The 16,625-nt window shown below is 39.3% G+C and overlaps 1 protein-coding gene across 2 annotated transcripts in view; it reads right to left on the bottom strand.

Moving 5' to 3' along the window:
* CARS2 (cysteinyl-tRNA synthetase 2, mitochondrial) overlaps window positions 1-16,625 on the bottom strand; it is a 37,995-nt gene that overhangs the window by 8,736 nt on the left and 12,634 nt on the right. For both annotated transcript variants that reach the window (XM_039866270.1, XM_039866271.1), the window contains 4 exons: window positions 16,063-16,146; window positions 14,033-14,162; window positions 10,723-10,856; window positions 7,422-7,489 (listed from right to left, as the gene is read on the bottom strand). In XM_039866270.1, the coding sequence (XP_039722204.1) occupies window positions 7,422-7,489; window positions 10,723-10,856; window positions 14,033-14,162; window positions 16,063-16,146 (416 nt within the window). The remainder of the gene's footprint in view (window positions 1-7,421; window positions 7,490-10,722; window positions 10,857-14,032; window positions 14,163-16,062; window positions 16,147-16,625) is intronic.

Below are 16,625 nucleotides of genomic sequence, written 5' to 3'. Positions count from 1 at the left end.
CACACACACACACGTTTCCTATACATACATATGATAAAGTTTAATTTATAAGTTAGGCACAGTAAGAGAGTAACAACAACGATCATAAAAGACAATGAATTAGAACCATATACTGTAATAAAAGTTATGTGAATGTGGCACATTATTAAGTAAAATAAGAGTTACTTGAACACAAGTACTGTGATATTACCACAGTGGATCACTGGAGACTCTGAATAAAGGATGATTCACATCCAAGGCGGGACGGACTGGGGCAGTGTGAGATTTCATTCATGTGCTCAAAATAGCACACAATTTAAAATTTATAAATCTTTTACTTCTGGAATTTCCCATTTAAAATTTTCAGATTGCAGTTGACCGCAGGTAACTGAAACTTCAGAAAGTGAAACTGCAGATAAGGGGGAACCACTAAATTTCTTTAGATTTCTTTCCCCAAAGCACACCCTCAACTGCTTTATAACATGTTAAAAGCTGCTTTTCTGTTTCTGGCATATAATGTATCAGGAGACCTATGCTCCAACTGCCATGCCTACTTTAGGTAAGCATTTGTTTTTGTTTTGTTTTTTAATTGTCGTTTTTCATTTAATAAATTGTCAGATGTTTGGTATGTATGGGTATGGAGCTGTTTTCAACCAAAGCAATGGATGAAAAACATCATATGACTGCGGTCAGCAGTTCCTCATGCGTAGCCGTGCGCTCACCTGGCCACGTGTCACAGAGAAACAAACATCCCTGCATCAGTTCTCCGCGTGTTTATGCTTTCTTTCAATCTGATACCGTTCTCCTACTCTCTCAACTTTCTGCTTGTATTTTAGCATTTACTTACAAAATTTAAAAACTGTAATGTTATGGGTATTCTATGTCTGATAAAGTTCTTTGGTTTTTCTAAAAGAAATCTCTCTTCTATTTTATTATATTTTCTGGATAGCTACGTTCTCTACTTCATTCCAAAAAGGATTTTAGGTGGGTTTTAATTTAGTTTTTTTTTATCTTTTTAGGTGGCTTTACTTTGAAGGGTTTTTCCTCCCATTCAGAATCTGGATTCATTCAGATGAACTTAAGTTGTATTCACAAATCTGAAAGTTAATAGTTCTCCAAATCCCAGCAATATTAGGGTATTTGTTTTCAGCACTTTGGGAGTGCTCCTATGGAGTTACAGTAGTTCAAAAAGAATTCTAACCTTTCCATATCATTCCGTTTCTATGGACTATTTGCTAATAATAATGTAGGAAAAAGTGAGACTACATCAAAGTCTTCTGCAAAGTAAAGGAAATAATCAACAAAATGAAAAGGCAACCTGTAGAATGGGGAAAAAAATTCCAAATCATGTGTCTGATAAGGGTTTGATATCTAAAATGTATAAAGAACTCATATAACTCAATAGCCAAAAGAACGAACAAAAAACCCCACAAACAATCCAATTAAAAAGGGGCAAAAACCTGAATAGACGTTTTTCCAAAGAAGATATACAAATGGCAAACAGGTACATGAAAAGGTGCTCAACACCACCACTAAGCATCAGGGAAATGCGAATCAAAACCACGATGAGATATCATCTCACACCTGTTACTATGACTATCATCAAAAAGACAAGAAATTACTAGTGTTGGTGAGAATGCAGAGAAAAGGGAACTCTTGTGCAGTGTTGGTGAAAATATAAACTGGTGCTCTGGAAAACAGTGTGGGAAGAGCTATGGAAAACGGTACGGAGGTTCCTCAAAAAATTAAAAATAGAATTACCATATGATCCATCTATCCTACTTCTGGGTATGTATCCAAAGGAAATGAAATCAGTATCTTGAAGAGACATGTGCATCCCCATGCTCACTGCAGCATTTTTCAAGACAGTCAAGACATGGAAATAACTTAAGTGTCCATCAGTGGATGAATGGATAAAGAAATGTGGTATTTATATACAATGGAATATAAATCAGCCCTAAATAAGGAAATCCTGCCATTTGCAGCAACATGGATGAACCGAGAGGATATTATGCTAAGTGAAATAAGCCAGAGAAAGACAAATACTATATGATCCACTTATATATGGAATGTAAAAAACAGAACTTACAGAAACAGAGTAGAATGATCAATAGCAGGGGCTTTGTGGGGGTGGGAGTGCGGGAGACAGGGAGATGCTGGTCAAAGGGTACAAACATAGAGTCATGAGAAAGTTCTGAGAATCTAATATACGGCATGGGAACTATAGTTAATAATACTGTAATGTATACTTAAAATTTGCTGAGAAAATAGATCTTAAGCATTCTCACCACACATATGCACGAAGAAACTATGTGAGGTGATGGATGTGTTAATTAGCTTGATTGTGGTAAATATTTCACAGTGAATATCAAAATACTAACTGTGCACTGTAAATATATATAATTTTATTTGTCAATTTTACCTCAATAAAGCTGAGAAAAAATATAGGAAAGCATTCTAACTTCTTCCTTATTGCTATGAATGCCCGAGTCATATCCTAACCCTGATGTGACAAGGTCTTCACACTGGTGTTCACGGACATTAATGTTTTAATGTGCTCCTGCCCTATCCTCTAATATCACTGTTTCTGCACTGCTCTGGTTCCACTCTACAATCTGACCACAGAATCCTGAGAGTGAAATGTGACGATGCCTGTGTAAGTTTTGCTGGAAGACTCTCAGAGGGAGGTAGTGAGCTCCTGGGAGCTCGGCCATCAAGGGGTGACAGCCATAAGCCCTTCAAGGCACCATGAGGTCAGGGGGTGCATGCTAGCAGGAAGCCGGGGTGCACTACCTATAATGCCATGTGAGATCTATCCCAGCACCCCGGGGAGAACGGGTGGCTGCCCTGGCCTCTCCTGGCCCAGGCCCACACTTACTCAGCACTTTATGTAATTTCACCTGCATAGAAACCCCACAAAATAGGTCTTGTCATCTAATTTTAAAAGAAGAAAAAAGCAAAGGCTTTGAGAGGTTAAGTAACTGGTCCCAAATCATAATCTAGAAATTAGAAAAGGCCGGTTTTGAGCCATCATCCGCACTCTAAAGGTTGAGCTCTTTCCATACTAACTGCAGGCTCTGTTAAAACAGAAAGAAGAGTTTTCACGTAGATATAGGCATACCTCGGAGACACTGTGGGTTCGGTTCCAGACCACTGCAATAAAAAGTATCACAATAAAGCAAGTCCTAATCTTGCTTAATGCTGGAAGTAGGTCTTGCCTTCGATTTGTAAAAAACACATCTGTGATGCAAAAACCTATCCATGGCCTCCAAAATAATGACAACTGGCAGGAAAACTTTCTTCTGCTAGAAACTAGAAAATGGACGAATATTTTTAACTACAGTCAAGGGGAGGCTAGCCAAAAATATGAAGTAAAAATAGCCAATAAATACATACACACAAATTCATCATAACAAAGAAATGGAAATTTGGTGCATTTTGCACCAAATTAACAAGGAAAATGTTAGCCTGATTAGGATTCCTTACATTTGATACGGATGAGGGAAATGGACACTTTCAATACACTGCTAGTGGGAATGTTGATGACACTTACTGCTAAGTTACCAGAGGCTGTGTCCAGAACATTCTGCATGTGCACATGTCCTCTGACGTGCGTTTATACTACGTTACTAACCACTGGGTGTGTGAACGGGTACTCATCGCAGTACTGTAGACTAGAGAATGCAGGTCTTCTACAAAGTCCAGCAGCAGGGAAATAACTCAGCCGTGGTACAGCACTGCTATGGGCCACTACGTGGTCACGAAAAGTAACACAGACTTTGTAATACCTGAAATTTTTAAATGCACATACTCTAGTAGAAAATTTGATATAATTTAAGTGACCATCAATAAGGCATTGTTTAAATTAGTTAAGGTACATCCATACAATGGAAGACTCAGTTAATTCAAAAGAATTAACTCCATATGGAAGAAAAATGACTAATCTAAAAGACTCAAAAGTGAACAAAGCAAATGCAAAACAGTGCTACCACTTGTGTAGAAAGAAAATAAGAAATGTTTCTAGAGACATGTAAACACGCACACACACACTCATGCTACTAAGAAGCGGCTGCTCTGAGAGAGAAACTGGGCGGTAGGGAACACACTGGGAAGGAAATATGTTTCTTCCATTTGTACCTCTGAATATCCTCCCGTGTGCTCCTCTGTCTTGTCTGTACTTTTCAAACTACCCGCAATGAAATACATTACTTCTATGATCAGATTAAAATATTACTTAAATTGATGGGGGCGGCGAAGCAGGTGCATTCATTACAGGATATACCATATATTGAGGCATGTAAGGAAGAAGAGAAAATAAGAATTCTTATACAAATGGCTTATTTTTGTAAAATGAAACAATGGAAATATAATCCAAAAGCCAACCTAACAGTTACTAGAGAGATGGGTGTAATGGGTACAAGGAAGGATCAATGTCTATGCTTCATTAATAGTGTTAATTACTGAATCCTAACAACGTTTGACATATTTAAAAAATAAAGGTAAATCAAAAAAGGGGGAAGGTATCATCCAACTGGAAACAAACTGAACAAATGAGCCCGCTGTGTAGCGTATGGACACCATTCAGAGAAAATAATTGAACTCTGACTGCACGTGTATATTCTGACCCTGTAACAGTTGAGGGATACAGTCTAAGAGTAAAAAGAAATGCAAGCCCAGACAGGCATATCTGCAGAAACTGAAAGTAGTCTAGTCATTACCAGGGACCGGGGGGGACAGGGACTGAGAAATGACTGTTAGGATGTACAGTTTCTTTTTGGGGTGATGAAAATGTTCTTTAATTAGATAACGGTAAAGATTGTACAAATCTGTGAATATACTAAGGATCACAGAATAATAACAATTTAAAAGGGTGAATTCTCTGGTACATAAATTATATCTCAATAAAGCTATTATTGAAAAAAATTGCTAAGAAATCTTAAACTTTACTCAAGTTTTACTGTTAATAGGAATACTGGTATTACATTTTTTAACTTATTTGGTGTCTATTTTAAGATAAAGCATAAAGTAGATATGCTGTTATAAAGAAACAAGATTTTTAGTAAAAGAAAAAAAGAAGAGCTAAAACAAAAAGGCCCTGTAATATTATATTTTATCTGGATATTTCAAAATGGACTCAAACTAACTACTTCATGGGAATAAGTTTGTTTCCTCCCCCAGCTCTGTCCCCTGAGAGGCCTAAAAACAATGTCCTTCCAGCATCAATAAACATACCAAGTGCCCAGACCTTGGTTCAAAATTCCATTTCTTCACAAAGGCAGCAATGGCAGGTCTGGGCAGGGGGCAAAGGGTAAACAGGACTGAAAGCAAGGACACACACAAGACCTGTCCCCACAGCGCTGGAGCCCTCCCTGGCCAAATCCAGGATAATTTCAGCACAAAAAAAAATAAAGAATAACTTGATAATACACAAAGTAAATATAATCCTTAACTCCATAGTGATACTACAAAGAAATAGAAAGATAGACAAAAACCTATTCTTTGAAAAAGAATGATAAATAGTAAATGTAAAAGAAGCCACAGAATGAGACAAACACAACTCTGTAAGAACCACTGAAATGCTCGACAAAGGTGAGGCCCACCAGAGAATGCTAAAATCTCATGGCGGAAGGTTGCTGAGAACAAGATATCCATGTGGTATATCATATCCTGCAGGTTCTTAATAATCATGAAAAGGAAATAAACATCTCTACAGCAGAGAAATCTGGTGGCCCTCCCCCAGCCAAGTAGTCAAACTTAACGCCACTAAGTCAGACAGCCTGACGCTGTGGCCCCAGAGTGGTGCAGTGTGAAGTCCACGGTACCATTGATGAAATGTTCCCACCAATCAGCCTTGAGACCTCACTTCCAGTTACAGGAAATACAGGAGAAAGAACAACTTAAATGACACTGCAAAGAAACGGACAAATCCAAAATGTGGGATATTCAACAAAATTTGACTGGTCTCTTCAAAGAGTCAATGCCATAGGGAAAAATACACTGTGGTAGATTAGAATCCTAAAAAGAACGGTGTAATATTATTCAGCCTTAAAATAAGAAGAAAATCCTATCACACACCACAATACAGTTCAACCTTGAGGACACTGTGCTAAGTGAAATAAGCCAGTCACAAATGGTGGTTGCCAGGAGCAGGGAGGAGGAAATGGAGAGCTGTTCATTGGGTGGAGTGTTTCAGCTCTGCAAGATGAAACAGCTCCGGGCTCTGTTACACAACAGTGTGAACGTAGTTTATGCTACTGAGCCGTACACATAAAAACGGTTAACATGGTGAATGTTATGTTACATTTCTTATCACTACTGAAAAAAAAAAAAAGCCTAAGAAGACACAACATCCAAATGCAACACATGAATTTGACTGGATCCTGGTTTTAAAAAAAGCTATAAAAATGTACTAGGACTAATGGAGAAATCGAACTAGGGACTAGGTAACTGATAATATTAAGAAATTATTGCTAGCTTTATTAGGTTTGGGTTATGTAGAAAACCATCCTTATATTCAGGAGTTGCATGCAAAATAGAGAAGTCTGCAACATATGTTCTCATGGTTCAACAACAATAAAATGTGTATTTATGTGCACACACATATACACATACACAAATACACCTACTACTCCCATATAAAGAAGCAACGATAGCATAATTATAACATTCTTGAATCTATGTGGTGAGTATAAGTTTCTTTAGCTTTTCTGTATTTTTGAAAGTTTATATAATATTGGACATTTCTGTTTATGAAAAGTACATAAAGATTATTTTGTGAGGAACACTCCCCTTTGACTTTATTCTAAATCTGGTTCCCACCAGATTTTAAAATAGCTTCAGTAGTTGAGTATTCGTGTGATGAAGTTCTGATCACTATCCCTGTCAATGTAATTTGCGGTTAAATTAAGTTGGCTTTACAGACCCAAAGACAAAGGAAGATCAAATTTTTTAAAAGTGTTTTCCTACCAGTGCACTTGATTCCCATTCACATGAAAATTCACATTCCATTCTTCATCTCCACAGCACAATAAAATTTTTTCAGGTAGGTTAAGAAGCCAGCACGCAGCAAAAATCAAACAAATCAACAAACACCAAAGCTACACTAGATAGGATGCTGGTGGTAGGACAAGAAAAAAGAGCAGGAAGGAAATCTAGCAAACGTAACTCAAGAGATAATAAAATTGTTATGAACAGAAATGGAAAGAAAGTGAATCCTGGAATGCAAGAAGACAAAGGCAGACGTCCACAAAGAAAGCCAACAGAAAACAGGAGGAATGCATGGGGAGAGAGAATGGGGAACAGAGAAATATCACTGTAGGACCAAGGGAAAAGGAGCCAGAGAACACTGGGAAGCAGAGATTCGGGGTCTCATACTATGTATCAGCCTTCGAGACAGGTTCGGCAAGCTGGCAGTAACCCAGGAGCTAAGAAAAGCACATTACCTTAATAGTAATGTAGTTTTTCAGTGATTTGGACATTTTTTCTTCTTCACCTTTCACGTGCAAATGCCCTGAAACAAAAACAAAGGCATTCATTCTGAATTGGGTGGGAAGAAAGGGACTCCTCCACCCCATCCGCAGAGGGGAAGACGGTGAAGCGGGTGCTTCTCCAATAGATGACTGAGTCACAGGGCTGGGACTGTGGCCACTGCAGGGACACGGAGGAAACAAAAAATGCTGCATTCTCTAATATACAAATACCCATGTATATGTAGATATAAGATTTCCCCCAAATCTTCACCCACATCCGACCCTTCAGAAGGTACCCACAGCTTCGTTTGTTCTAGGGAGTCAAGTACACCCAGTCCCACGGTGGGTCATAGATGGGCACCATTGACTCAGAACCCAGAGAAGGACAGATGAACTGTGGCACTGGCAGAAACAGTTAACTTTCCCGCTTTCCTATAACTTAGAAACAATGATTTAACTGACTCAACACGTGAAGAAAGGACAAACCTCTAGTTTTTCAAACCAGGTTTAGGGCAATAAAAGCTTGTTTACAGGGGGTTCAGACCTGCAGAGCTTGCAGGTCTCTGAGAATGATTAGATTTTCTGTTGTGGTTGGTTTCAGACTTCTCAACACCTTGGTATTTTTCGCCCCCATGTATGTGAAAGGCCAGAGGAAAACCAAACTCATGTCAGAAACTTCTCAGTCTGAGCCTGGAATTCATCCTGGGCTTTATTTTTATGAGGTTCATTCAAAGAGAGGGCCTTGGCTTTCCTCACAGAAGATTCTTCTACTTTTTCTGACAGTTCAGAAACAAAACTTGGCTCCAGCTTTTCTGAGAACTGGTTAAAATGTGGCTACCAAAAAGAAATATCACCTTGAATATGTAACTCTATCTAATGTGTCATGTACATCAAGCATAATTAAAATTTTTTAATCGACAATATCTGGAAAACTACAATCTGACTACCTAACTCTACCTTCCAGCCATTCACTTCAGAAAAAAAAAAAGTATTAATGTAAAGATACATGTACTCCATGTTTATCGCAGCATAATTCACAGTGACCAACACATGGAAACTACCTAAGTGTCCTTCGATGGGTGACTGGACAAAGAAGATGTGGTAATATATACAATGAAATACTATTCAGCTATAAAAAAGAATAAAATATTGCCACTTGGGACAACATGGACAGACCTTGAGAGTATCATGCTAAGTGAAAAAAGTCAGATGGAAAAGGACAAGAACCATATGACTTCATTCATATGTGGGATATAAAGCAAAGTAACAAATCAACAAACAAAACAAGCAAACAATCTCACAGACACAGACAACAGTGTGATAGTTGCAGAGGGGAAGAGAGGAGTGGGGAGGATGAACAGGGTAAAGGAGGTCAAATATATGGTGACAGAAGGGAACTAAACCTTGTGTAGTGAGCACACAATGCAATATACAGGTGATGTATTATAATATCGTACACTTGAAATTTACATATTAACCAATGTTACCCCAATAAATAATTTTTTTTTTTTAAGTATTAATTCTCTTGTGTGTCAGGAGAAACTGCTATTTCTCCAGGACAGGGCAAAAAGTGGAACGAAGATTCCAGTGCCTTAATAGATGGAAAAGTCAGAACAAAATCTTTCCCATTCCTACATTTATAGGTAAATAAGACCTACTGTTTTATAAACACCGAACTCATCATTAACTGACAGAGGCTGAAGAAGTGAGTGTTCATACTGCTACGAGTTACCTTTTTGATCCTTAGAGCCACAGTTCACTCAAGAGCACACTGCATTTCGCAGGGCTCACTGCAAACCGTAACTCAGCAAGAGCATTAACCGATGAAGTATCTGTGGAGGGATCAAGCTTTAACTTGCCAGGTGGTAAATATAATGATGATTTGTTCCCGAATCTGAGACGAAGGACAGGAAAACCTCCTTCACAGCTCCTCGGACCTTGAAGATTTCCTCTCCACCTGGGCTCTGTGCTCATTTATTCTCTAATTGTGTTACACTCACAAGTCCTCATGCCAAAGGGGAGAGACTTTATTTCACACAACTTCTGAAGTGAAGTGTAGGCACCTGATTGTGGAACTAGCTGGATCCCCGGAGGGTCATTTCTGAAGCATTCTCCCTCCCAGGCAGTGCCTACCTTCCCTGCCCCCATCAGCACCAGCTGAAAATGGATCATTGGGTTTCTATCCTTCTACTTAGGGAATCTGCCCAGCAAGGCATATTGTTGGCAGAAATAAAGTGGATTTTGGCTACTGCTGAGTTCTAACCAGGGAAACAAAGTAGAATACCAGAAAACAGCTCTCACACCATAAATAGCAATTCAGCCAACTTTGTTTCTGCTTTTTTTTTTTTTTTCCAGACTACTTTAAGGCAGTATAGAAGTGAGCTAGTCGTCATGGAATGGGGATGCTCGCTCCTGGGGCGCCCTAAGGGCACGCACAGTGAAGATGGGGGTGACTCCCAGGAGAGGTTGGGGGTATAGAAGACAGTACGGTAAGTGCACTCTGGGTAAGCAGCCTCATCAGTACTGCAATGGGGAAAAGCCACACGAGCTCTCACCACAGACTTTAAGCAGCCTACTGCATGTTATAAAATTGGAGCATCTCTGCATTTAATACTACCTCACTGGGGAAACCTAATTTCCTTAATTCAAGAACTAAAAGAAATGGTATTTGTTAGTGCACTGTGTTTTAGATGTTGATTATCTGCATCTCCCAACCCTACCATTCCAAAAAGTTAATAAAACCAGTTCATTGTGGCCCCACGACCATTGTCAAAATCTAGACATGTGAATCTTTCCATGCATCAAGGGCAATTCCAAAATCGCTATGCTCAAAACATGCTTATTTCACAATCCACTTCTGAGAACGGGATGGCTGGTGTAACGATGTTCTTTGAATAGTGAAATGGGAGGCAGTGTTATTAGCAGATGACAGATATATATATGGCAACAATATTATAGCTCAAAATCGGCATATTCGTAATAGATTACGTCATACTATTTGACGTTCCTTAATAGTTTTATTTGTAAGAAACTTATAAAGAACAACACTATAAAACATTTTCCATATTGTCAGTTCATATTTCATTTCCAAAAAGGTAGACTCATTCCCACCCAAGTAAGTTCATTTCCAACTGATGGAAATTCAAGAACAATTTAGGAAACAACTCCATTTCTTGACCTATTAGCTGATCTATGTTACTTCTAAATGTTTCACCAATAAAGACAGAATTAATAGAATTGAAACAGAAGAAATTAATCTGAAGTCATTACTTACCAGAATGCAGAAAATAATTTCCCCATTGCTTGCACTGATGAAAGACCTCACACTGTGCAATTTCGTTTTCATGGTGCGGAAAAGCTAGATCTATCCCACCTGAATGGATATCCAGTTGACTTCCAAATACCAAACTGTAAGACACAGTGCAGAGCTGTGAACCAATTCAATCAACACATTTCTCCAATCACATTTTATATTTAATATTTCCAGCTTTTATGCAATGAATAAACTGGATCTTAGTTTTCAATCAATATGCATGATAATTTAACTGATACAAACAGAAACTGAAATTCTGTTTTAACTTTACAAAATCCCTAATTCATTAGCTTTTCCTCCCAGTAAAGAGACTTAATTCTCTGCTCCAGGTATATGGTTTTTAAAAACTTACAGTAGGTAGAGTTTAGTGGTTTTCCAACTTTAACAAAAGAGAACTATAAAATCAAGAGAATTTTTAATTTGGATTTTGAAAATTTAACTATTTAGTGATCATATATGAAAAACAAGGTAGCAGAATTTAAATAATGCACTTCAGCTGTTAGCATTTCTGCTATAATGCTAGGCTACGCATTTCCTGGGAAACCTCATGTCCTAAAAACTGCACACGAAAACAGGGCTGATGGGTACTGTGAAGCTAGCCAGACCATTCAAAGCCTGTGTAGCTCTCACCAGAGCACCTGCAAAAACAACCTGTACCAGCATGAACAGTCCACGTCGGCTAGTGGCTGCTTTGGAGGACACTGAAAATGCAAAAATTGATTAATTAAAAACGCAACAGTCAGCACAACCAGTGGAAATGCTGGTTTGTGAGGGCTGGGGTGATGAGGCCACCTCCCCCAGTAGACAGAGAGGCTGATGTGTAGACCTTTGTGAATCTTTCTAATAATGGTTAAAAACAGACATTTCCAAAGGTGCGACAGCCTCGCTAAGATCCCTTCCTGCTAAAGGCTGACTCTGCTCTCACTTGCCTCCTTCAGTCCAGAAAAAAGGCATATGTACCAGTCGTGCTTTAGATAAGTGGTGACAGAGACAGGCACAGTGGCTGGGTGGATCGTCCATTACTGTACATTCTTAGCAATGGGTTTTAGAGAAGGGATCTGGGCCACACAGCAGGAAGGAGCGGCAGGCAAGCAAGTGAAATTTCTTCTGTAGTTGCAGCCATTCCCCAGCGCTAGCATCACCGCCTCAGCTCCACCTCGGATTGTCAGGCATTAGATTCTCATAGGAGCACGGTCCCTGGTGCCAAAAAGGTTGGGGACAGCTGTCTTTGAGAATCTCTTAGAGTCCTTGAAAGTCAAATGCTGTGCAGAAGAACGTGAGATGGCAGGGACCAGGATTGGGGAGGAGAGCACAGGGGCTTCATTTCTAACAAGTGATTCAGTTTTACAAAGAGCTGAAGCAAATATGACAATGTTAAGATTTAATAAAGCTAAACTATGGGTCCACGGTGTTCATTATATTAGCCTCTATTCTTGTCCATACATTAGACCCATTTTAAAGTAAAAGAACACTGAGAAGGAAAAACAGACTATTTTCATTATTTAGATTTCAACAAAAATATTTAATGGTAACATTAGATTTAAAATTTATTAAATGTTTTCTACCGGCTTTAGAGAAATTATTTGAATCTAAAAAATAAATATCTTTTTACAACCCAACGTACATCCCACATTGCTGTTAAATCAACAAGTATTTATAAATACAGTATGACTGGACATAGTTGTTTGTTTTTAATGAAAAGTTGGAACCATGCTTCATAGTAATAAAAGAGCTGGATGTCTCAAGAATTCCTGGATGTTTCCAGATGGACCCTACAGACAGCATCACAGGTGAGGGCAGCAGGGGGAGCTGTGGTGGAAGCCTCCTAGGCCTTAACTAGAATGAACAAAATCTGGATGAACAGGTGTGGAGGATGAGGCTTTCCAATCTGGTAGCAATTGGGTAAACCTACATGGGGCTGAAAACCAAACCAGTTTGGGGTCAGTGCATGGGGCAGAGTACTCTTACAGGCAATAATTACCCCAGCAAATGCACACATTTATACCCAGCCAGAAAACAGCACCACAACCAATTTGAAGGGGACTGGGTTTACTGATCTTAAAATTTGGGGTAAGCTAGTAGATTGAAATTTTCACCTTAAGCATACTTTATGTTTCTAATTTTAAAAACGACTTAAATATCAAAATCTGAGTTAACATGAAACTAAAAACCCCTCACCTCCACAAACAGGAAATATACACACCAGGTTATTCCCTGCAGGTATCTGTAACAGCAAAATATTGGAAAGAACTACATGCTTCTCCACAGGATACTGGCTAAATGATTGACGGTCCAGCCACACAGTATAGCACCATGAAGCCGAGAGACAAATGATGAAGACGAATTAACACAAGGGAACTCCCGAGATGGATTGCTATGTGAAAAGAGAACAGGACAGCATATGCGGTATGCTGCCTTTTGTACACTTTCTGTATAACACGTACACAAGAAAAGGGATATCTGGCCACAGGCAGAACCATGGGAAGTGCCAAAGGAATGGTCTACAGAGGATATCAAAAAGAAAGTGGAGGAAGCCCCAGCAGGTATGCTGAAACCAGAAGAAAGTTGTTTCGCAGAGGCCAAGGAAAGAGCAGGGACATCAGCTGCCTGTCACTGAGGTCACCAGTGACCTCAGGAAACCAAGCAGTAGCAGGTCACGTATAGACAGTGAGAAGAGAAGCAAACAAAAAAGGTCGCTGGAAATCAAGATCAGAGAAGGACCTGTGGTTATGGAGATTCCCAAGACAGAAGCAACCCGAGCATAGTGTTGCCCGAGGTGAAGAGCTGGTGGAAAAGCCAGACTGAAACCTAGGGAGCCAGAAATGTGGAAACGGCGGGTGATGCTCGGTGGGATCTGATCAAGAACCAGCTTTGGGGGTGAGGGTCTGTGGACTGAGAGAGCAGGTTAAGAGGAAGCTATTTCAGTTCCCAGTTCCCAGGGCTCTGCCCTCGCCTAGACCCTGAGCAGAGAGATGAAGGCATACCTGGAACTGGCTTAAAGGTGATAGGAAATCAAGAACTGAACTGTCGAGTGGGCTTTTCTACTAAAAATAACAAGTGCCGATGTTGGAAAGATAAACATGCCATGTTTGTTTTGGTTTCCTTCTTACAGCCAGTCCCACTGGAGCGCTAGCTTTCTTTTCAAATCAGCTGCTTTGTGGGCTCTGGTGCCAGGATTAAACTTGCCCCATCTACGCCCTCTGCTGACCAAGTCAGGCATTGCTTGAGTTTTCCACATCACAAACACGGGAAGAACCCAAGAAAACCTTACCTTGAGATGGTAGAACATTCAATATGCCAGCCAGGTCTTCCATTTCCCCAAGGAGAGGCCCAAAACATCTCTTGGGGTTTAGCTGCCTTCCAGAGGGCAAAGTCACTGGCATGCCGCTTGTCAGAATCACCTGCCAATAATAAATGGTGGATCAACGGGAGAGAATCTAGAATGGACAAACCAACCCAAAATCACAAAACTGAGATGCAGGAAGCACTTCCCAAAGATTCTGTTCCTTCCTATAAGTAACCTCACATTTATTATTTATATGTTTTTCTCTTTCCCCACATGACGTTGAGAAGGACTAAATACTTTTACCTAAAATATGGCAGAAGCATGAGGTCTATCAGCAGTGAGGCCCGTTTCTGTAAGCTGAATAATGAATGAGCCAAGATTTCAAATACACATATAGTGATGCTTCTTTCTGAGGGGTGTTCTGAACTGAGCACTCATTCTTCCTTATTCTGTCTTGTGAGAAAGCTGTATTTATCAGTAACTGATTTTCAGAGTAACTTAAAAAAATTATATAGAGTGCAAAGGAAAATTACCAGAGTATCAATCATATTCACAGAGTAAGGAGGCTCAGAAGAGGAAGGTTAGGACATTATTGAAAGCCATACAATGTGCCAGTACTGGGCTCTCTTTATATTCTAAAACTTGGAAGCAAACAAAAGCTCCCTCAGAAGTTGAATGGATAAACTATGGTACATCCAGACAGAGAAATATTATTCGGCACTAAAAAGAAATTAGCTATCAAGCCGTGAAAAGACATGGAAGAACCTTAAATGCATGTCACTAAGTGAAAGAAGCCAGTCCGAAAAGGCTACGTTCTGCATGATCCCAACTACATGACAGTATGGAAAAGGCAAAACTATGGAGTCAGTAAAAAGTTCAATAGTTGCCACGGATATGGGGGTGGGGAGATTTTTAGGACAGTGAAACTATTCTGTATACCATAATGGTAGATACATGTTGTTATACATTTGTTCAAATCCACAGAATATATGACAAAAAGAGTAAACCCAAATGTACACTATGGACTCTGAGTGATAATGATGTGTCAGTACAGGTTCATCAACTGTGACAAATACCCCATTCTGGGTGGAATGGCTGTGCCTGTGTGAGGGCAGGGGATAAATGGGAAATCTCTGTACCTTCTGCTCAATTTTGCTGTGAGCCTAAAGCTGCTCTAAAAATAAAGTCTATTTAAAAAATAAGTGTTGCTGATGCTAGAATATGTAAGTCTCAGAAACTCTTCCTCTGCTTCCATAAGACACATGGCCATACCTCACAGGTGTGGATGATCTAGAGGTTTTCTGCTCTGCCTTCAGGAGAGCAGGAAGCTACTGATTGAGTAAAAGTAACAAATACCATTTCTGAGGAGTCAAATAAATGACACAGTTTATAAGGCAAGAGGATCATGCTTAAAGACAGAAATAACTTAAACAATTTTTCTTTTGGCTTTTACTTTTTTGTTGGGTTCTCTTAAATAGTACCCTTTTAAAATTATTTTTAATTTAGTTCTGCATACTTATTTCTTCTCCATCAAATGACTTTGATCTAACAAATCATTGGAACAGAAGAGAGTATAGGAATAGATGCAGATACATTCGGAACATAATATATGGTGAAATACACACGGGAATTTAATGTATGGTAAAACATCTATAGGAATTTAGTATATGAAAAAATACTTTAGGAATTTGATATATGATAACAGCAAGATGGAGAAGAGTAGCAAAACACAACACCATGCAGAGAGTATCTCCAGAAGGAACCAGAAGAATGGCCCAATGTGCTGTCTCCAGGGAGAAGAACTGGAGGACCAGGCTGGCATGGGGAGGAGACGGGTCATATACTGTGTCAACCGTATATTCTACATGTCTTCTCTATTCGGAAAAACTGAATTAAATTTAAAACATGGCTGTGATCAACACTCTGGCACCATTACAACTTCTAAGAGAGTGGGGGGGTCTCGGCTGAGCATTGGAAAAACAGAAGCCAATATGGGAGGCCAAGAGTCACCCCACCTGGCTCTGCAAGAGGACTGGGGGCCGCACCGACGAGTTTGCCATACTTGTCTCCTCTCAACTGAAGATCAAAGTAGACGTTGCCTGTTTGTAAAGGTAATTATGATTTCATAATTAAATGTCAGCATCTGTATAGCTTAATAGCCAATAAGTAATTAGAATTTAGACACAGAATATGGCATCTTCATTTGGTTCCTTTCACTATATTTTAAAATCAGAATTAACACCACCACTATTATTTTTTAAAAGTATTCATTTGGACACATCACGAACATCTGGATATAGAAGTGAAAACACAAGCATAAGTTCTGTATCAAATGTTGAGGCAATTCTTTTTAACAAGAAAAAAGAAAAGTGTCCCTTTCAGAGTCCTTCTTCCTCACTCAGAATTTATTACTAAGCTCTAATTACAAGCTAGGATAAACTGGTGAAAATGGGAGAAGTACTGTGGGAGCTGCTTTCTATTAAGTCAGAATGTAAACAGTACCTAAAAATGCTTTAAAAGAGAAAGAAATTGCTCCTTTTAATGGGAGAAACATTTTCCCATACCTTTGTTATCAATT

The sequence above is a fragment of the Pteropus medius genome, unplaced genomic scaffold, assembly GCF_902729225.1.
Source record: "Pteropus medius unplaced genomic scaffold, Ma_sr-lr_union100, whole genome shotgun sequence".
Classification (NCBI taxonomy): Eukaryota; Metazoa; Chordata; class Mammalia; order Chiroptera; family Pteropodidae; genus Pteropus; species Pteropus medius.
The sequence above is the reverse complement of the archived record's forward strand: the minus strand, read 5'-3'. Positions and strand labels throughout refer to the sequence as shown.